General features: G+C 50.3%; 1 protein-coding gene across 2 annotated transcripts; it reads left to right on the top strand.

Moving 5' to 3' along the window:
• Positions 1-1,723: 1,723 nt before the first annotated feature.
• Positions 1,724-19,960, top strand: LOC114506680 (lipopolysaccharide-binding protein). Of its 2 annotated transcripts, XM_028524491.2 has the most exons (15): positions 1,726-1,955; positions 3,445-3,559; positions 4,810-4,938; positions 5,527-5,682; positions 6,272-6,335; positions 6,575-6,638; positions 8,647-8,738; positions 9,266-9,442; positions 10,755-10,814; positions 12,963-13,130; positions 14,349-14,416; positions 14,931-14,973; positions 17,000-17,063; positions 17,900-17,976; positions 19,552-19,960. In XM_028524491.2, exons 1-15 carry the CDS (start codon positions 1,832-1,834, stop codon positions 19,594-19,596), a joined length of 1,446 nt encoding a protein of 481 aa, XP_028380292.1. In that variant the 5' UTR covers positions 1,726-1,831; the 3' UTR covers positions 19,597-19,960. The 2 variants fall into 2 exon arrangements, with proteins under 2 accessions (XP_035865711.1, XP_028380292.1); XM_036009818.1 differs by lacking the exon at positions 9,266-9,442 and having other exon boundaries at positions 1,724-1,955.
• Positions 19,961-21,913: the final 1,953 nt, after the last annotated feature.

The raw sequence follows: 21,913 nt of genomic DNA on the forward strand, positions 1-21,913 counted from the left end.
CCACCCCTTACAAGTGGACCCCAGCCTGGGACATCCTCAAACTGCCTCCAGAAGAGTCACATCTGTGTCCCCATGAGGTCCTCACTCTCCACACTGTCCTCCCCGATTCTCCAGGACTTGGAAGGGCCCATGGGAGTCACCGGCTCTGTCCTCCTTGTATTACAGAGGGAAACTGAGGCACAGGAGGAAACAAGACTTGCTAAGGGTCACACGGCCAGGCAGGGCTGAGCACACTGGTTTCCTGACTCCAAGCAAAGTACTGGTCCCCCTCTCGGCAGGCAGAGTCCAGGAAGCAGATGTCCCCAGGATGGCTGAGTCCTCTTAACCCTGCCCGCTGGAGCACCAGGGCTGGTGAGGTGACAGATGGGACCTTGACAAATTTCAGCCCAATGACAGCAGAGCAGAGAGGCGGCAGCTGTGGGTTTCCCCATGCTCAGCATGGGAAGTTCCCTTCTGAGCCCCAAGTATGGCCCGCTGGGAAGTAACTCTGTTACTCCCACAACATTCGATTTGTGGAGGCAGTCACAAAGACCTCGCCAGTTTTAAGAGGAAGCCTCCACCTTTTAATGGGAGGAGTGTCAAAGTATTTTTGGACCTATTTTTAAAGGACCACAATTACAAAAAAGCAGAGAATTGTTAATGCTGTTTGGAGAAAATGCAGAGGATTCTGGGACTTCAGAGGGAGACCTTTCTCTAACCCAGGGAAACATGGGGGTGATCAGGGAGGGCTTCCTGGAGGTGGGGGTAGAATAATGCTCAAAAGATACAGAGTTCTTGGGAACCCCTATGAATTTAGCACAATCCCTGCTACAAATTTTGTTTTTTTCAAAATAAAATTATACCATCTTTAATTACTGCAAATAAAACATATCCCCAGAACCACACCCCCTCCCCCAAATACAAATTTTAAATACCAACAAACAAAAAGATTTTAAAACACCTATAACCCTGCCCAGTCAACCAGAGACAATTTCTCGTAACTCCTTGCTAAGAATTTTCCTGACTGGCAAACACGGGAATAAAACAAAGGAATAGAACCTCAGGATACGGCACCACTAGAAACCGCCCCTTTGTGACCATCTGTTCATATCAGCAAATGTGTTGACTTCTGCAGCCTCGCGTTAAATGGCTGCACCATCGTTAATTTAGCCGGTGCTCTTTTTTGTCGGACCCTTGAGGTTGGGTCCCGCTCCTTCTTTGCCTATTTCACATGGCACAACAATGGGCACCGTGATGCAGTGGCATATTTGTGCACTGGCTTAATTATGCAACGGCTGGGTCACCGGGCATGCAGGCGTTTAATGATTTGCCAAGTTACCTTCCGGGAAATGATACCACCACCAAGACTGGAGAAAGCCTGTTTTCCCATGGCGGGGCGGGGATGGGGTGGTTCTTTTTTAAATAAACAGTGTCGAGTATCAAGATGAGAGAACTGGGATGGCGCCAGACTCCCAGCTCTGCTGTTTGCTGGGTGTGTGATCTCCAGCATGTGACGTGTCCCCCCTGAGCCTCAGTTTCCTAGTCTATAAAACCAGGTCTGCCTAGCAATGAACTTGGGGTCTTTCCGTGGGAAGAGTGGATGGATACTGCCACCTGGGGCCTGGCCGGTCCACCCTCTGACCCTGGAGCGGCAGCAGCAGACTTTTTAGTATGACACATGACCCCCACAGTGTCGCAAGCAGGTTCCAGTCCCTGTGCCCCCCCTTCCCGTCCTGATTCCAGGAACTCGTCCCCACATGGGAGCTGCCCCAGCTCACAGGCACAGCTACTTAAGGAAGCAGGGCCCAGCCCGCACTTGCAACAGCCCTGGCTCACCCACCGGGAGCCCAGGATGCCGGCCTCAGCCAGGGCCCTGGCCTCTCTGCTGCTGGGACTGCTGCTCACGTCCGCCCCTGGGGCCCTGGGCGTCCGCCCCGGCCTGGTCGCCAGGATCACAGCCAAGGGCCTGGAGTATGGTAAGGCGCGATGGCCCTCAGCTGGGCTGGCTGACCTGCTTGGCACCCGGTTGCTCTGGGCACGGCAGGGGCACAGACAGGCACACTCCTTTGGGCCTGTCTGGGACTCTGGGCCTCGCGACCCAACCACCGTGTCACTCAGGCGCCTACTTGTCTTAGCTGGGTTCCTGCCAGCCAAAGACACAAGGATTGGGGTGCAAGTGGTTGGTTTGGGAGATGATTCCAGGACACACCCTAGGGGAGAGGAAATGCGAGACGGGAAGGGAAGGAAGGCAGCACCTTAAGGCTAGCGCCCGTTAGGTACCTTGTGTATGTTATGCCTCCGTTTTAAAGAATGGACAAAAGTAAGAGTATTTTTTAAAAGATGCTAAAACGATGCCTCAGAATTAATCCATCCATGGGTCAAGGGGTCTGGGGTATTTATACACCACTCTGCACAGTAATTGATCAAAGGAAGCTTCTCATATTCATGGAGCCTCAATGGCCTTATGTATTAGGTGGGGTAATAAATTCTACCAAATACGGTTGTTAGGAGCCCAGGCTGGCTAGGGGCAGAGGGAGAGGGAAATCAGGGAAGTCTTCCTGGAGGAGGTGAGGTAAGGTAGACAAGATAAGGAGGAGTTAGCCAGAGATAAGGGAGTAGAATTCTGGCACAGGGACTGGCACATGCATTTGCTGAGGGGAGGAATGTAAGTTGGAAAGAGGCAGACCATTGGTCATCGGTGAGCCTGTGTCCTTCTTGAGGGCACAGTCCTGGCGCCTTCGTATTTCAGAACAAACAGAAGGTCCTGTTTCTACGGAAACCCTAAATCAGACAACATTTCCCTTTTGTTCCCTTCTGCATGTGAATGTATCATGTTTATTTAACAGATCCTCCAGCGTTGGACTTTTGGTCCTTTCCGTACTTTCAATATACAAACCCGCCTCGCTGTTCCCGGCCTTGACCCAGTGCCTGCTGCGTGCCGGGCGCCAGGCCAGGACTGCCTTTGATCCTCCCAGCCCCTCTGCGCTCTGAACGATTGCCTTTCACCCTCATGCACCCCAGTGAGGAAAGTATCATCATTGCGTTTTGATGGATGGAGAAAGTGAAGGTTGAGGACTTGTTCAAATGCACCTTGCCAGAAAGAGGCCAAAGCGAGAACTCTATCCCTAAAACCCTTACAGTTTCTTCCGCACAGGCTAGACGCCGTGAAGGACAGGAAAGAGAATCGCCCACACAAGCACACAGCAGCCCTCCCCACTGCGGAGTTGCTGACATGGGCATTCTGTTTCCTCATCCATAAAGTGGGCACGTGCCACATTCAGTGTGGCGATGTCCTGAGTGTTTCTCGAGCCACCTGGTATGCAGAAGGGCTCACTAACCCACACCTGTAATTACCGTTGATAAGGCAGTGGGCCTCTCTCCCCAGGGCGGGTGGAAGCCACTACGGGATTGGAGGGGAGGGGGGCAGGCGGACTAGGCTGACTCCTAGCCTCTTCCTGTCCACAGTGGCCAAGGAGGGGCTGGTGGCCCTGCAGAGAGAGCTGCATGAGATCACACTGCCTGACTTCGACGGGGACTTCAAGATCAAGCATGTTGGACGTGGGAACTATGAGTTCCACAGGTGGGGCTCCCTTCCGCTGGGGTCCCAAGGAGGCAGGGGTGGGAACCTGGAGAGGAAGAGGCCCAGGATTGGGTCAGGACCCCTCTGAAACAAACAGTAGGACAGTTTCTCAGAGTTCAGAGGGAAGTTCTAGGAGGGAATTAGGATCCTCTATTCGCTCATGCAACAAATAGTAATGAAGGCGCACTAACTCTGTGACCTGAGCCTCAGTTTCCTTATCTGTGTGATGCAGATGCCACTGCACCTCCTTTGAGTAATGGTAGTCCAGGTGTGGTCTGACCCCTGGACAGTCTGGAAGGGAAGATAGACCTTAAACCTTAGATATAGTAGTCCAACTGTTAGAGCTGAGGTTTGTACATCTGGGGGAGTCAAAGAAGTCTTCCCAGAGGAGGCGGCATTTGAGTTAAGTCTTCAAAGGATGGTTACATACAAGCAGCTGCTGCAAAAAAAGGCATGAGGCAGTTTTTGTAGGGCAGGAAAGAGGCTCTTGGGCCCTTGGCCTTGGCCCCATTCTTCTTGGGTCCAAGAAGTCCCTAGCTCATCACAGGGCAGGCAGTGAAAGAAGGGTAATGGAGTCCACAGCTCATCAACCCCCTCCCTGCTCACTACCATTGATTGCTTCCTCCCTTCCCTCTTTTATTCAGTCCATCAGCAAACACTTATTGAGCACCTACTATGTACTAGGCAAATAAAATGGCACTTGATCATTCTTTTCCCAATGACAGCCCCTGATAACGTGTCATCTTGGTTTGCTGCCCTCCGCCCTTTTTGCATCTTTACTCAAACTGCCCTTGGCCTTCTGTGAATCTGGCTCCCCCCACCTGCCTGTGTCAAGGGAGGGGATGGGTGGGGGAAGGAGCTCCAAACACAGAGGGGTGTGTCTATGGGCCCTACCCCAGATCCCACCCAGGGTCATCAGACCCGTGGGCTCTGATCCTGAGGCTGTGACTTTGGGCAAATGTACCCCTTCTGTGAGTTTTTATTTCCTCCCCTGTGAAAAGGGAAGAATAATAGTGCTGACCCCTCTGAGGCCTCAGTGACGCAATGGACAGAACGTGCTGAGCGTGGCTATGTGGTCAGTGCTGGGCGCACAGCAGGGGCTCAGTAAGTGGGGGTGCCCAGACACGTGCCTGAGGCAGCCCTGCTGGTCCAGTCCTCCCTGTGGGGAAAATACAAAGGTGGGAGCAAGACCCCTGCTGAGGCTGGACCCAAGCCGGGGCTGACACCACCCTCCGTGCCTCTCTCCTCAGTCTGGACATCCGCAGCTGTGAGCTGCTGGCCTCTGCTTTGACACCCCTCCCGGGCCAGGGCCTGAGTCTGTCCATCTCCGACTCCTCCATCCAGGTCCACGGCAAGTGGAAGGTGCGCAAGTCATTCCTGTAAGTTGACTTGACTCCCTGGCTCTTGGGCCCTTGGCCTTGGCTCCATTCTCCTTGGGTCCAAGGAGTCCCTAGCTCATCACAAAGGCCACGTGGTGGATGGAGGGAGCCCAAGCCCAGAGACCACCCAGGTTCCAGGTCCTGGGTCTTGGACCAGTCCCTTACCATCCTCCCTGATGGGGTTGTGGGAGAGCTAAATGAGGTAGTAACATCGTGTGCTCTTGGTTTGCTTACCCCAGCAGCAGACCCCAAGGCAAGAGTTTAAGTGCAAATACTTCACCTGGGAAGTGGCCTAAGGAAGCACCCACAGGGGCCTGGGGAAGTGAGGCAGGGAGGGAAGACACCCCCGAGAACCCCCAGAGACAGTGTGGGTGGAGGACACACCTCTGAGTTACCCCAATGCAGATAGGTGGCCCCATCTTCCTATTTGCTTTATAATAAACATTTGAAATAATTTTTTTTGTAATTAAATTGTTGCTCCAGCTCCGTTTATTTGGGGGTAAGAATTGGGCTTCTTATTTTGTTTCCCCCCAAATTGCGGCCGACTCTAGTCTAGGAATCCATTCTTCCTTCTCTCTTCTTGTCCAGGAGACTGCAGGGCTCCTTTGACCTGTGGGTCAAGGGCGTCACTATTTCGGTCAACCTGGTCCTGGGCAGTGAGCCCTCGGGCAGGCCCACGGTCACTGCCTCCGCCTGTAGCAGCCACATCCACGACGTGGAGGTGGACCTGTCGGGAGCTTTGGGGTAAGTAAGCCACCACTGGGGCAGTGGCTGGCTCGAGCCCTGGTTGCAGCCCCAGGCCGGCCAGCCAGAGGCCTGGCCCTTGAAAAGCATAAAGGCCCCGGCACAATGCGCGAGCACATCACGGGCACTCGGAGGTCGTTCCTGGGGGCACTGCCGAGATGAACGGGCACAGATTCAAACCAGGAGTACGGGTGCTCCACTTCCAGCAAAAGAACTTCAGGAACTACCCTCAGGCCAATGAAACGCGGCTACTGGGGGAACAGAAGGGCTTAGGGCCGAAGGAGAGTTTATGAAAAAGATACAGTACAAGTCTTTGGGCAAGTTTCTCTGAGTCACATGTCCTTGATTAGAAACATGCGGATTTTTGAGCCCCTTCCCCAGATCTGTGGAGGTTGCTTGGGGCGCAGCAGGGGGCTGGGGTGCCAGCTGCCCGGAATCAGTGAGCGTGCTGGGAGCTGGGACTGGGGAAACACAGCAGGGTCTCGGGATGGGGCAGGGAGGGCTCCCTCAGGCCTGGCTTTCCCTGCTGCCCCACTGCCGCTGTGTTCAGGGACACGCAGCTGACCGTCCCCTGTGCCCCGCTCCCCAGGTGGCTGGTGAATCTCTTCCACGACGAGATCGAGTCCAAACTCCAAAGGACACTAGAGAGCAAGGTAAGAACATTGGAGCTGTGCGGGGGCTGGGCTGAAGTCAAAATTGGGCCCCAGCCCAGAAAGGACAAAGCATCTGCCAAAGGTCGAAGAGCTGGTGTGTGTGTGTGTGTGTGTGTGTGTGTGTGTGGGTGTGGTGGGGGGGGTGCAAAACAGAGTGAAATCACATGACTAAAGCAAGCAGCACAGTGCCAGGCCGAAGCCAGAGAGCTCACTCAGGCTTTCTCTTCCGTCTCTTTCAGATTTGCGAAGCTGTCCAGGAATCGGTGACCTCTGACCTACAGCCTTATCTCCAAACTCTTCCAGGTAGGGAATCCCCCCTCACCCAGGGACAGTTTATTCCTATTAATTCTTATAAGAGCATATATGTACCTTATAAAACCTTAAACGGGATGGAAGTATGAAAAGTACAAATTAAAAGGCCCTTTTTCTCCCCAAATTTTTCCCCAAGAAGTAACCTCTCTGTTGGGTGTGTCCTCTCAGATATTTCCTTTGCGTATACAAATACAGGGTCTGGCACACATAACGCCCCCTTTTTATTATAAAATCGTTTATTACAAAATCATAAGCATGTAATTCTGTAACAACAATATCACACTCAGGCACACCATATGACATTTTAGGTGAAATGTTAGAATTAAAACTATAAATTATTACATCCATAGTATTGCCCTACCAACCACACTCAAGCAGGCCTTACTTCTGCAAACCCTGCATACACGAGTATATGAACACACATTCACATATGTGTTCCTTTTTTAATGAATATGTGTATATGCATAATTGTGTATATATATATATATATATATATATATATATATATATAAATCTATTCAGCATAGACATTGTCCTTTTGTAACTTGTAAATGTTGGAAGTTCCAACATTTCTATATCAACACATCTAAATTGACCTCAGTTTTGAAAACGTATTTTATGTAAGTTAATACAGAAAAGTGCTCACAGCGTAAGTGAACAGCCTGAAGAATCTTCACAAACTGAGCACATACACACCAGCTCCCAGAGCAACACACAGAGTGTGATTGGCCTTTTGGAGCCCCCTGGTGCCTCCCTCTGTCACTGCCTGCCACTCAAGGGTGACCACTACCCCAGCTTTTGCCAGCAAAGGTTAATTTTGCGTTTTGTACACGGATGGAATCTTGCAGTATTCAGAGCCTTCTATCGAAAACAAAGGTTTTCCTTGTTCACCTTTAAAATGAGTCTGATCCGTGTTGTTGCATGGTGAGTTCATTCATCCTCCTTGCCGTGTAGGGTGCTCCGTGTCGATGTCCCTGCATGCATTTATCCCGTCTACTGCTGACAGTCCTGTGGCTGTTTTCAGTTTCAGACCGACAATTATGGGAAGTGCTGCTATGGATATTCTAGTTCATTTAACACATGTGTCTGGGGTATACCCAGGAGTGAGATTGCAGGCTCATAGGGTATGCATAGTATCAGCATTATCAAACCCTGCTAGTTTCCAAAGGCGTGGTAACAGCCTCATTTTAATAGCTGTGGAGTATTACCTCCTATGGATGTGCCTTCATTTATTTAAAAATTCCCCAGATTCTGGACAAGTAGGCTTGTTGCCCCCCTGTGCTATTGCCAGTCTGGGGGAGATGGCACCTGGCCCAGCCTCTTTGCCTGCACGTTAAGTGTACCTGCAGAACAGCCCTCAAACACAGCAGCTCTAGATCTAGGGTGCACACGTAAAATGTGCAGACACAGTCCCTGACAAGTTGTCTTGGGGTGTCCTGTGATAGCCTGGCCCCCAGGCCCCCACACCCCCTCCAGTGGAAGCCCAGGTGGGTGCAAACAACCTGGTGCTGAGACGTGGATCTCCTGTTCCTCCAGGGCTGTAGGGGGATGTGTCTGACCTTCCTGGTTATTTGGTCTGTGTTGCTAGGAGGCCAGGTCCCCTAAGATCAAGGCCTCCGTTGTAAGCCTGGATAGCCATGCCCTTGGTTAGAGAACTCTCCCCACTGTGTGACTGCCTTGACAGGAAGCTCCAGGTGTGAACGGCTGCCAGACCTGGGCTCCTCCCACCCTCGGGATGTGTGTGTGTCTCCCTGGAATCCACTCAAGCTCCCGGCTGAGCTTCCCCACTGCCCCCATGGCTGATCCACCAGTGGGACAAGAGAGCCCAGCTGGTGTCTTTCTTGGTGAAAGAGCTCTTTGCCCTGGGGCTGGGCTGGGTGGAGGGTCTTGAGGCAGAGGGGCAGGGGGCTCTGAAGAAAGTCACGGGAATGTAGGTCAGTCAGGACCCTCACCCCTTCTCCCTGTCTGCCTCCTAATGCTGCCTCTCCCCTGTTCACAGTCACAACAGAGATTGACAGTTTCGCTGGCATTGATTACAGCCTAATGGAGCCCCCTCGGGCAACAGCCCAAATGCTGGACGTGATGTTGAAGGTGAGGGTCCTGAAGCAGGGGCTGGGGTGGGTCCTGCCTCAGCATGGCATTTGTCCCTCAGGGCCAGCTCTTTCTTGCAGCCTCCTGTCCCCCGGTTTCAGATCTGTCCACATCTCCCTGTGGTTTCAGCTGTGTCAAAGGCAGGGCAATAGGGAGCGGTGGAGAGTGTTCCCAGAGCCAGGATCCTCTCACAAGTGCCTGAAAGCTCTCAGGCCCTGTTACTTCCCCTCCCCCTTCTTCCTCTCCTTCACCTTGCCCACCGTGCAGAAGAGGTCAGTCAGAGGGTCTGGCCAGCAGGTCTTGTGGGTAAATGTATCAAAGCTGGTGAGTTTTTTATTAAGGGATTCTGGACAATTCTGGTACTGCAACACTTTGGCCTAAAGGAAAATGTCTTTACTGGTGAAGTTTCAGGCGGTATCTCTAGCCAGGGCCCCCTTATCAGTCTGTGTTAGGTGATTACCTAGCTCAGATGTCCAGCCCTGGGATAAACTTCAAAAACTTCAATGGACCTTGTTTTCTCTCTCCAGGCTGAAATTTTTAACCGTGATCATCGCTCCCCAGTTGCCTTCCTTGCTCCTGTCATGAGCCTCCCCGAGGAACACAGTCGAATGGTCTACTTTGCCATCTCTGATTATGTCTTCAACACAGCCAGCCAAGTATATTATGAGGCAGGGTACCTGAACTTCTCCATCACCGACGATGTGGTAAGGATGGTGGTGGAACAATGCTTACAAGTAACAATGTAACCTGGTTTCCCTTCCTTCTGTCCTTTCTACACCCTTTACATCAGTGAAACCATAAACTATGATTACAAAAAAAAGATCAAGACCAGGGAAAATATGTTAGCACAATTTCCCTTTTTACTTTGCCTGCCAGGAAGCTCAAACATCAAAGTTCTTTCTCTCTTATAACAATTGTGGAAAACTTTGTGTTTTATTTTCCTCCTAGTCTAAATCTGTTACTCTAATTCATATTTTCTCTCATTCTGATGGTTTCTAAATTTTTTAAAAAAGATTTTAGTGAACGAAAAGCATAAAGTTACATAGAATAAACAGTAAATAAAGACCAAGTTGAAAGTAAAGCACAATTATGAAGCCACTGGGCCCACAAATTGCTTTTTCTAATCACAAATCTATCTAGGAGCTTCCTTGGAGCCAAAGTGAAAAGGGTACATGATTTAGTGATTTATGGTAGAAAGGAGAGACAAAGTCTTCCTAACACTTATCTCTAAAACAACTCTCTCAAATGTGACTTTGTAAAAGGGATACTAAATTTTATAGTGGATCACATTTTTAATATCTCTAGTGTCTTTAATATTTCTGGGCTTCAGAAGATTATTTCTCATAGCTCTTGTAGCTCGTGAGCAATGTCAGGATGGTGGGGGATACACAGGGCCGTCTGATTTGGAGGATCTAGTTTCCCCTGGAAATAAACCGGGAACGGTCTGGTGGAGGGTTGGAGTGACTCTCCCCTTTGAAAGGATTCTCACACATGCACGGGCCTTTCCTTCCTTCATCATATCCAATTCACCGGCCCCACCTGCGGTGTAGTCCTTTCTTTTGCGGCTGGATCCTACAGCTACGTTTCACCGAGCACTCACTATGTGCGAGGTCTTGTGCCAGATGCACTGTGCGCACCCACTCACTGAGCCCTCCCAGTGACCTGATAGGTGGGCACTATGACTAACCCATTTTATAGTGAGGAAGTTGAAGCTCAGAGGTGGAGGGAGTGGCCTGAGACCACACAGTGACAAAGCCAAGAGCTGAACCTAGGTCTGTGTGTCTGCAAATCTCACCTTCATAAACCCTTGGAGTCTGTCCCACATGTCACCTGGGCCCCATGGAGAGCAGAGAGTACCTGCGGACTCATGTACTTCCGTTTAATGCAGGATGGGCATCTTGTCACATGGTATCCCTGAGCATTCAAAAAGTTCCAGTCCTGAATACCCCCACCTCTCTCTTCAGACCTTCAGCTCCAGAAGGAGCACCCTAAAACTTCTGTGTCTCTTTCCTGCAGGTTCCACCGACCTCTAACCTCCGACTGACCACCAAGTCCTTCCGCCCCTTCGTCCCCCGGGTAAGGGTCCATCAGCCCTCGGTGGGTGCAGGCTAGCCTTCAGGGTTCCTCTCTAAACCCCCCGCACTCCTCTCAGCTTGTGCAGGAGTCAGTGAGCAGCCACGAGCCCCCCAGGGAAGGCCAGAGTGCTGTGGGCTTTGGGCCTCTCCTCCCCTCAAAGCCCAGATAGCGCAGGCCTGAGCCTGGGTCTCCTGGGGCCACAGGCACCCCAGTCATTTACCGGTGCTATCTGAGAACCCCAGGGAATGCACATGTACCCTAGTTAATAACATCAACTAAAGAGGGTGTGCTAGGGACCAGACGCCGTTCTCGATGCTTTAAACAATTGTTTTTTGACTGGAGAATAAATGATCATAGTTCACTATTTGAATGACATAAAAGGCTACAGAATGGAAAGTCTCCTGTCTACTCCCATCCCCCAACCACCCAGTTCCCACCCTGAGTCTACCAACATCACCAGTGTACGCATCCTTCCGCGAACACCATGTACATACAAACAAATTTGTGGGTCTTTCCTCTTTTCTTACGAACTGAAGGCCCATTATACACGCCATTTAGTGCGTTTTCTCCCCTAACTGTACCAGGGGTCGCTCCATACAGGTAGACAGAGATCTCCTTCACTCCTGTTTCCACGGGCGCCTGTCTGCCGGCGTGTGGACTGACCAGAGCGCGTTGGTCCAGACTCCCGCGGAAGCGTGTGAAGGTCGCTTCCAGTCTTCGGCCACGCCCCGTGTTGCTGCAAATAACCTCGTGGCTCTGTGACTGCCAGGCTAAGCTCTTCCTGTGCAGCATCTCATTTAATCCCGCTGAATGCCACCTGTCCTCGCCTCTCCCCCGCCTTCTGAGTCCCCCCAAAACACAGCTCAGACAGGCCATAGCGTTTAACATGCCCTGTAGACAGCTTGATGATGGCTCAGAGGAATTACACTGGTGGGAAATTTTTTACACTTCAAGTCCTGCAGTGCCGGGGCTGTGTCCTTCCGTAAGGCACTCCCTACGTACGGGCTCTTTCTCATCGTAAGGGCCCACCATGGCCCAACTGCGCTGTGTTGTCCCGGCAGCTTCGGAGGGCCCTTGCTCACACCCTGGCTCCAGCACCCCTGTTGCCCCAGAAAGAGAAGCAAACTCTCCCTCCCCCTTTCCTGCTTGCGTCATATTTAACCCAACAGGGAAGCAACTCAGCCCACCTTCTTACTAAAGAGGTGTCCCTCCTCAACTTTCTAAACATCTCTCTTCTTTTTTTAATTTTACCTATTTATTGTTAGAGAGGGAAGGGAGGGAGATAGAGAGAGAGAGAGAGAGAAACATCAATGTGAGGTTGCTGGGGGTCATGGCCTGCAACCCAGGTATGTAGCCTGACTGGGAATCGAACCTGTGACACTTTGGTTCGCAGCCCGAGCTCAATCCACTGAGCTATGCCAGCCAGGGCTTAAACATCTCTCTTTTACAATAGGGTGTAGATTTTTCATTTGCATAACCAAAAGGCTCAGGGGACTGTTGTTCTTTTATCGACTGCCCCCCCCCAAAAGGATCAGTCCTGCCCCAAATTAAACCTGCACCTACCCTTAGTTAAACATAACGTTATGAGCACTTTTGAAATGGAAGGATCTGGTTGTGTCATATTTCAAAAATATTAGCATCTGATCTCTGCATATATAGTCACCCTGCTGTGAGGAGGGTGTGCACAAACAATAGCTCTCACCTATGCCCGGGAAAGAGTGGGGAATGAAAAAATTGGGCGGGGAGTTTGGCAATTCCGGTCAGAAAGCTTTAAAAAATATCCCTGCCCTTTGACTCAGTAATTCCACTTCTAGGAATGTACCCCCCCAAATAATAGCCAAGGGTGCACCCGGAGGGGTCATTATCATGGCAAAACCTTAGAGACAACCTGATACCCAGTAGGGTTCCATTAGCAGCAGTAGCCATGCACAATGGAATACAACGCAGCCATGAAAAAGAGGGTACAGACTCTATGTGTCTAACATGGAAAGATGTCCTGTTATACCACTAAGAGAAAAAGGCACAGTGCATTTTATGGCAGTAAAATCAACCAAAAAGCATTCTCGGATTTCTCGGACTCCCCCCAGTTCTCCTGGCAAACCTACATGTTTCATTCTCTTGACCTAATCTCCTCATTCTGCCCCCCAGTTAGCCAAACGCTACCCCGACATGAACTTGGAGCTCCAGGGAAGAGTGGCCTCGGCCCCTGTGCTGAACTTCAGCCCCGGGAATCTGTCCTTGGCCCCCCAGATGGAGATCGAGGCCTTTGTGCTCCTGCCTGGCTCCGTCAAGGAGCCAGTCTTTCAGCTTGGCGTGGTAAGGTTGGCGTTTGTGCACGCGGTTCCTTCTTCCCGTGTGCTTTTCTCCCCTCCCCCCACTTACCCATTTCCCTCGGGCTTCAGCTCGAACATCACTTTCACAAACGGGCCTTTCTTGATTGCCCTTACCTCAGTGTACCTCGGGCCCCTTGTCATGTTTCTTTTGTAGCACCCTATTAGTTTTCTTCATTACATTTATTATAAATATACCCGTATTTATGTAGCTGTTTGCAGGCTTGTTTAATGTATGTGTCTCCCACTAAGTGAGTCTGGGCTACTGTGAGGAGGAGGGTTTAGGGGTGTTTGACCTGTTTGCTCTGCTCTGTGTCTGTATCTATATCTGACCCCCGAAGACTACATTTCCCTGGATCCCTTGCACCCTGACTTCCAGGGAGGTCAGCCAATGGAAGGCACTGTCAGGAGAATGAGGCGCAGGAGGAAGGAAGAAGCCAGAGCATAGTTTTCCTCTCCTTGTCCTAGACAGAGACTTGGGGGACTGACTGTGTCTCCTCCATGGTGGCCCCCATAGCCCCAAGTCCCTCTGTTCTTTTCATCTTGGGGCGGAAGCAGCTTTCTGCCTCTGCTAATCTCTTGCTTGCCTCCGAAACGCTTTTTCCTTTGGCTTCTCAGCATTGCCATCACTTGTATAACCAATTCCCTGCATTAAAGTCTCTCTGAGTTAAACATTGAGAGAGTTTCTCCTCTCCCAGTGGACCCTGCCTAATAAAGAAGGGATTCTGAGCCTTTGGGGGCTCCTGCTCACCGGAGGGAGAGCTGCGCTCTTTTATTTAGGTGTGAAACTCAAAGAGACAAATGTCTAGAAGAGTAATTACACCTAAGTGCTATACCTGCAATTTGATATTGCTATTATTGTTATGTAAATTGTTGTTACCAATATATTTTAAATTAAAACAATATTATTATTACTAGGGCTGAATCTTAGCCCTGAGATAGCTAGAAATGGTCCCTTTTCCAGAGATTTCTCTCGGTAGTCTGTTCAAAGTTTAACTGCTATCATAGTCAACAATTTCGAGTAAAAATGTTCAAGTTCAAACATGTATTGAACTCCTGCGATAAGCCTCCTGGGAGTCCATAGTCCAGTGGAGGAGGAGTTCCTGCTTTAATTCATCAAGCTGTTTGTTTAGAGAAGACAGCTGGTTCTCGTAGTTGTCTTTCCTGTGCATTCAGACCTGTTTCCCTCTGCTGGAATTTCCAGGCTGCTAATGTATCTGCCATGTTGACCTTCAACGCCAGCAAGATCACTGGGTTCCTGAAGCCAGAAAAGTAAGTCAGTCTCCCACCCACTAGGGGGCGCTCAACTGGGCTTGCCCTGTCTGGCCCTGCACCTGATCCTCGCTGGAGGTAGGGGTGTGAGGAGATTCTCCTGTCAAAGTTAGGGGCCCACCATTTGAGAGAGACACTTACATTCTAGCTCAGCTGGCCAAATTCTTTTACCCCACCGGCCCTGCTTCTATGAACTTCCTTTCCAGCTAACCCCCATTACCTCCAGACTTCTACAGAATTTACTAATACTGCTTGTCTTAATCTGTGACTTTGAGACATCAGCTACACGGACTTCCGGAAGTGATAGGAAAAGATTGGGCTCTGCACTACCCACCTCCCTTCTTCGAGTCTTCCCAATGAGGTCCTACCGCCGGTTTGGGTTACTCAGTCATCTTTTTCACCCCCGCCCCTACCCCACTCTTGGCCCTGTGACTCCTCCTTTCTGGGAACTCCCCCAGTGCTGAGGTCGCCCGTGGGAGACCCACATCTCTGAACTGCCTCTGGTTCGTTACAGGATACAAGTGGAACTGAAAGAATCTAAAGTTGGAGTATTCAATGTAAGTTATTATCGTTTTTAATTATGCAACGATTGGGATGCTAATTAATTCAGAGTGTTTACTGAACAAAGCTGTAGCGCCTCGAGTAGAAAGCGGAGGAGGAGGAGAGCTGCTCTCTGCCCCAGCAGAGGTTACACCCCAGTGTAAGACAATATGCAATTAAATCTTCTGTTGGACCGAGTTCTTTTAACTTCAAGGAATAGAAAGCCGACTAAAAATGTCTTAAGCATACAAGAGAAAAGTATGGAAGCATAGCATTAAAAAACAAAAACAACAAAGAAAACTAAAGATAGAGATTTCAGGCATAGCTGGACTTAGGTACTCAAATTAATGCAGCAAGAATCTCTCTACAGCCCTGGCTGGTGTGGCTCAGTGGTTGGAGTATCGTCTAGTAACTGGAAGGGTCACAGGTTCTATTGCCGCTCAGGGCACATACCTGGGTTTCGGGTTTGCTCCTGGTCCCGGGGCCAGGAATGTGATCCCTGGTCTGGTCACATGGAGGAAGCAACCAATCAGTGCTTCTCTCTCACGTTGCTATTTCTTTCTTCCTCTCTCCCTTCATCTCTCTCTAAAAGCAATGAAAAAAAAATGTCCTTGGGTGAGGATTAAAAGAAGAAGAATCTCTCCACCCATTGGTGAAAACCATCTAAATTCCCTGTAATTTCATTTTATTTAAACCTACAAAAAAAATAGTCCCTGTGCTAGCTCTCATTGGATCAGTCTTAGCCATGTGCCCATTCTTCAGCCAATCAGGATGGCTAGAAATTCGACAAGGCCAATCAGCCAAGGAAGGGTTTCCCGGAGCCAGAATTTGCAATCCCCCACAACACGCACTGAAATTGGAAAGAAGGGCCCTTGGAGGGCGGGGAGGGTGGAAGAGGGACTCATTAAAACAAGGGGAACTGATTGCTGGGCGCACAAAACAAGAGGATTCCCACAAAGAGGAAGACGTGGTGAAATAGATGGCCCCCTATTAAAGGAGGAAGGAGAATGGGAAGATCCGTGTGGGCTGAAGCAATCACAGGGAAATTTCTGAAAAGGGAGAAGGTGGGGTGATGGCAGCTGCTCCTCCCAGGCTGAGGAGGCGACGGAAGACTTGAACTCGTAGTAGTTGTTTTCATCTTTACGGTCCCAGCGACACTGACCTCCTCTGACCACCCCCAGCCAGTTCTCCTCCTCCCAGACTTTCCCTTGAGTACTTACGAAGAGGAAATGAACACACGAAGTGTGGGGAGAGATACTGCCCACAGGGCCCCAAAGGAAACTCCTTTTAGAGAATAAAGTGAATAATGACACACCAATATCCTATCTATGTACGGCATGTAAAAATGTTCTATAAAATAAAACATATGTAAAGATTCACAAAAAGTTAGACATCAGGTTTTTGGAACATGGATATAAAAAGCAAGCCCTATAAAATAAGATAAATCTGGATTCAAATTCTGGCCCCGCTGCTCAATTTCTAACAATCCACCTTCATGCTGTTGGCCTCAGTTTTCTTATCTGTGAAATGGGGTCGTGGATGCGAACCCAAAGGGGTTACTGTGAAGACTGGAGCAATATACAGTGCTCTGAGCCCTATACCTGCCACGTAGTGTTAAAAATTGTGTCTCTTAATTTCTGTTCATTACACAAGTAATTCAGAAAACACTCTCATTTAAACAAATGAGTACTTAAAATAAGGCCAAGCCAAACCTCGATGTCCTTCCTAGAGGAAAGGTGGTTGGGTGTGTAGTCTGCAAGCATTGTTCTATCCCTTTGCGCACCTACAGGTGTAGGTCTCGAAACAGTTTTATCTCAGAGTAGCATGGTGTAGGTATCTATCTGAAATTTGCTTTTCTCAAGCCTTTTGCTGTGTCAGCACATACAGAACCACCTGCCTTCACGGTGGTAGTGTGGAGGTTTATTGGTGGGCAAGATGACACACGTGGTCACAGTGCTATCTGCCAGGTGGGGAACAGGATGACCACTGTGACCACCAGGTGAACGTTGTGACGATATGTGCCATTCTCCTGTTCTCCACCAGGTGGAGCTGCTAGAAGCACTGCTCAACTACTACCTTATCAACACCCTCTACCGGGAGGTCAATGGTAAGAATCGCTCTGGATCTTTCCAAGTCAAGAGTAGACACTGTTTTGCGGGGGAAAGAGAGTTGGACTTGGAGTTGGGAAACAGGGCTCTCCTGCAGGCTGTGAGACCTTGGGCAAGTCACTTCTCTGTGAGCGTCAGTGGCCTGTCTTTGCAATGGGAGTGTTGAAGTCAACTTCAGCTCCCTCCAGGGCTTAATGAGGGCTGGGGACTGGGACAGCAATTTGGAGCACAGGAAACTCCTTCTAAGAGAAGGAGAAACACACAGAAGTGTCCCCTACACCCTGACGTGGCAAGTGAAAAACTAAGGACCAAGTTAATACAGAGAGTGAAAGGCAGCCCACCTCTGAATTCACATTTCTGTGTCAACTGCCAACTCCCTAGTCAAAAATATGGAGCATAAAGACCTAAACGCTGTGTCCATCATGAGTCTCTACGTCATTTTGCTGCACTAGAAGATGAGATGAGGGTAGAGGGCAGAGGGCAGCTGCCCACAGCTTCTGGCATGAGTGTATTCTGCCCCATACCTGCCCCTCCTTCCGCACAGCCCCAGGCTGCAATCTCAGGGTCCTGTGCCAGCCTTCCTGGGTTGAACTCCCAGCTCTGCCCCTTTCTAGCTGTGTGACCTAGGATAAGTTGCTTGAGCACTCTGTGCCTCAGTGTCCGTATCTGTAAAATGAGAATAATAATCATATCTACCTCACAGTCTTTGGTGATAATTAAATGAGAATATACTGTGTATAGATTTGGAGCAAAAGTTTTTTTCTTTTAAAAAAACATTGTCTACCATTGTTATTTATTAAAAAAATCTCTCTCAATGTCATGCCTCAACCTCCAGAGAAATTGGCAAAAGGCTTCCGCCTTCCTCTGCTAAAGCACATTCAGCTCTCTGACCCTGTTCTCCAGATCCACAAGGTGAGTGGGTTCAGGGGGGCTCGGAGAATTGGGGGAGGGGGATGATTCAGCTTTCTAGGTTCAGCGACCAAAGCTCAGTGAGCGGGGTGCCGCCCAGCCCTGCAGCTGGGGGAGCCCGGACTGCAGTGGGAAGCTGTCAGCATGGCTAGATGCCACCAAGCCATCCACCTGGCCTTCAGAAGTGGCATTTCTATTGGAGCGAGGGGTGGTTGACACAGTCTGTGCTATACAGCCTCCTACCCCCCAGCCCCGAATGACCTGGGTTAACCTCAACACCAGCTCATTTTAAAATACTGCAATCCTAGATATGCTAACAGGCCAAGTTCTAAAAGTGGAAGAGTTTTATTATAAATATATGTTTGCTGTGCCACCCCCACACCCACAGTCTGAATTTTGGTGGGCTCCTTTCAGTACTTTTTATTTCTCTAAGCATCTAAAAAATTATTTGTGTTTCAAATAGTTGCATCGCCAGTGCTCACACACGTTTTCTTTCTTTTTCTTCTTTTTGTCACAGTCTTCTCCCCCACCCCACGCCCAGTGTTCAGTCCTGTCCCACCCATTAGATGGACCATAATTTACTTAACTATTTTAATACCAAATTAGGAAGGTGTCCGATTCTCCACTATTCTCTCCACTATTCTGATCAAGGGTTTTATGGTCCGTCTGTGTCCCACAGTTATCTTTCTAGACCAGCCTCTGTAAGGGGGGATGACGGGGGCGGTGGGCCTGGGAGCTCTAAAGGAGGGGCTGCCTGGTGCCCACACATCATCAACATGCAGCATATAACAGCTACAGAAGAGAGTGGAGGGCAGCGGTGTGACTAGGACACTGAAGGGCTGACCAACCAACTGGTGTATTGGAAACCAAATGTCCAAAGGTCCTTCAGGCACAGAGATCTCAACACCCAACTACTGCTGAGTGTTTACAGACTCAGATCATTGTTCAAAGCAAAGGCTGAGTGGCAATCCACGCAGCCGGCCTCAGTTTTCTCCTCTGTAAAATGGGATGCAGCCCACTGGGCTCTTATGAAGATGAGACACCAAGTATGAAAGCGCCTAGGTCTGTTTGGCACGTGGGAAATCATGGGAAGATTTGTTATATGCTATCATATTCATTAGGATTTTGAGGTCAACACTGTCCATTTATTTAACACCCAAAGGCAGCGGATGTATCGCTAGGGGGAAGAATAGGACTTTCTTTGCCTTGAGTTCAGAATTTCCACCCGTTTGGGTGATGGAAACCTACGAGGAGGTAGGAGCGTAAACCCCAGCAGCTCACAATTTTGTGTTATTTGCCCAGGAGAGAACATTTAGGTGACACAAAGGACATTTATGAGGCCTGCCAGGAAGCAGCAGCTTGGGAAATGGCAAATAAATCGCTACCTTAGAGAAGGTGGCAGGCAAAAGCTGTGCTTTATGGAGACCTTGGGGACAGAAGCACACTCGGATTTATGCCCCGACCTGGTTTCTGGCAGGGCTCGTGTTTTCCCAGCCACCGGCCTCCTTTTAAATTGGAGATGCAGCTTTTTGGAGCCGAGGATGCTTTCACCATCCTGTTCTGTCTTGTCTCCCCTAGGACTTCCTGTTCCTGGGCACCAATATCCAGTACCTGAGAGTTTGAGGGCAGGGAGGAGGACGGGGCTCGGAGGCCACGGCTGGGTCAGCAAGTCGCAGCAGCTCCAGATTCGCAGGACACTCCTGCGAGAGATTCTGGGAGGATGAAGACTCTTCCGTTCTGCGCTCTGGGGCCGAGGTCTGCCTGCCCTCTGCCCCCACACTCCTCCTCTTCGGAAGCTGCGCCCATGCCCTCTCTGACTCTGAACTTGACTCTCTCTGCCGGGATGGACCATCCTCCTCACGGACCTGTATGATCTCTAAGGGCAGGCGCTGTCTTTTTATTCACCTTCTGATCCCATGCCTTGCACAGTGCTGGCACGTAGTAGGTCTTCAATAAATATTTATTGAATGATTCAGTGAAGGAACCACCTAGTGTGCTAGCTAAACCTCCCTATGGCCCACCCTCTTTTGCCCCTGGGATCTTTGGATGGTCAGTCACAACTGTGGCCTCCAGTGTTCGACCATGACCACACTCCCCCTCCCATCGGCTGCTGCAGTGGGGACCTCAATGAGAGAAAAAGGGATTCCACTCTCCGCTCAGCCCTGGACCCGGCACTGATGCCCGCTGTCTAAGGGGCTTGTCCATCTTGCTTTCTAGGCAGCTCATTGGCTCATTTAAGTATATGCCTCCCACCCCCTCACTTCCGGCCTGCTGCAGACTCGGAGCCAGTGGGGCTCCCGGAGCAAAAACCCAGCTTCTTACTGCTTTCCCCATTGAGATGGGTGTAAATTAGGAGGAAATGAATCTGTTGAGGTTTCTGGTCCGACCCAAATAAAAACTTCAGGCACCTGCTGTTTATGAGCCCCCAGCCTGGAGGAAGAGGCAGTAGTTTCTAATTATCGCACAACCAGACTTTGATCAGACTTACTAACGAGTTGTTTCCAAGTTCCGTGGTCCGTTCCCCCGGGACTGGGAATCAGAAGGCCCGTTTGATAATTTTTTTATTGTGCTAATGAGCAGCTGGATGGAGCTGCCGGCTAGCAGATAACTCACTGGAAATAGACCCATTTACCCTGTGTGTGACAGAGACGCGTTCCAGAATGGGGCGATGCGCTGGCACCAGCTGCCAGCAGGGTGAACCTTGGCTTCCCCTCCCCCTGCCTCTTTCCTTCGGCTCATTTCCGCCCCCAATCTTCCATCCCTATTGTGGATTGCAGAAGGACTCAGGCTTCTTCCAGCACCAGCCATGTGGCCTTGGGCAGGTGGCTTGCCCCCCTGGGGTCCTCATCAATGACATAAGGATGACGTAATAGTAGGTACTCCCTGGGGCTATTATAATGGTGATGTTAGGTAACTCATATACAAGGATTTATTGGGCAATAGTGGGGATTCACTATTTATTGGCCGGACAGGCCAATAAACACTTGCGGGCTCTGGGCTGCTCAGCACAAGGTAAGTGGAGGCAGCTCAGACTCAGTTCCAGTCCCTGCTCTTAAGAGCATCACCTCAGATACGGTGGAAAGAGCCTGTCTGGACTCCAGTGCCCCTGCTTTGGGCCGCTGGCAAGGCCTCGCTCAGCCTCCGTGCCCTCACATGTCAAATGTGGCAGGGGGAGCCCTCCTTTCGGGGTGACTAGGGATGCAATGGCTTCCTGTCAATCTTCTGGGGATGCCCTGAGCATGATCAGGTCCTGGTAAATGGTAACAACCACCTGTTCACTTAGGGGCCCCCAGAAGCTGACCCTGAGACATGGAGGGAGAAGATCGCGGGAAGTACCAGTGGAGAGGCAACGAGATGGGGAAGGGGAAGGAGAGGCAGCCTGTGAAGGGTGCATGACCAAACCGCTTGCCACCACGGGTGACAGGAGCTTAATCCTGTTGGGAGACCGGGAGCCAGCGCGGAGCAGCCTTCAGAGTGCCCACCCAAGGGCCAAGGGAGCTGGGACATTTGTACACCCCCCACCGGTCACTGTTTGAGGGGAGCTCCTGGGGACATCGTCCTCTGTTCTTCTGGTCTGGGCAGAGCGGGCAGACTAGAGACCTCTCAGGCAAAGAAACACAAGTGCCCAATGCGCCTCTTCCCTTGGCTGGTTTTAACTGGCATCCTTCCCCTTTAACAGACTATTACCATGGGTATAACCTCTTTCCGTGAGACCTGCAAGTCTTTCTAGTGAATTCCAGAACTTAGGAATGGTCGTGAAGACCCTTAAACTTGCAACTGGCGTCAGAAGTGAGGATGGTCTGGGGACTGTGCTGCATCTAACCTCACAGGGGGTCTCCTGTTCTCCAGCCTCTCTGGCCAACCGACACATTGCTGGCCTTGGACACTGAACACAAGGCCAATGACCCTTGACACTTGTTCTCTGGGGCCTGGCTGAGCC

The sequence above is a fragment of the Phyllostomus discolor genome, chromosome 9 (genome assembly GCF_004126475.2).
Source record: "Phyllostomus discolor isolate MPI-MPIP mPhyDis1 chromosome 9, mPhyDis1.pri.v3, whole genome shotgun sequence".
Lineage (NCBI taxonomy): Eukaryota > Metazoa > Chordata > Mammalia > Chiroptera > Phyllostomidae > Phyllostomus > Phyllostomus discolor.

Bases quoted from the DNA above. Each gene is read 5' to 3' on its own strand.
- LOC114506680 (XM_028524491.2), top strand. From the start codon at position 1,832: ATGCCGGCCTCAGCCAGGGCCCTGGCCTCTCTGCTGCTGGGACTGCTG. The intron at 8,739-9,265 runs GTGAGGGTCCTG...TTCTCTCTCCAG, and splicing joins TGCTGGACGTGATGTTGAAG to GCTGAAATTTTTAACCGTGA. The intron at 14,974-16,999 runs GTAAGTTATTAT...GTTCTCCACCAG, and splicing joins CTAAAGTTGGAGTATTCAAT to GTGGAGCTGCTAGAAGCACT.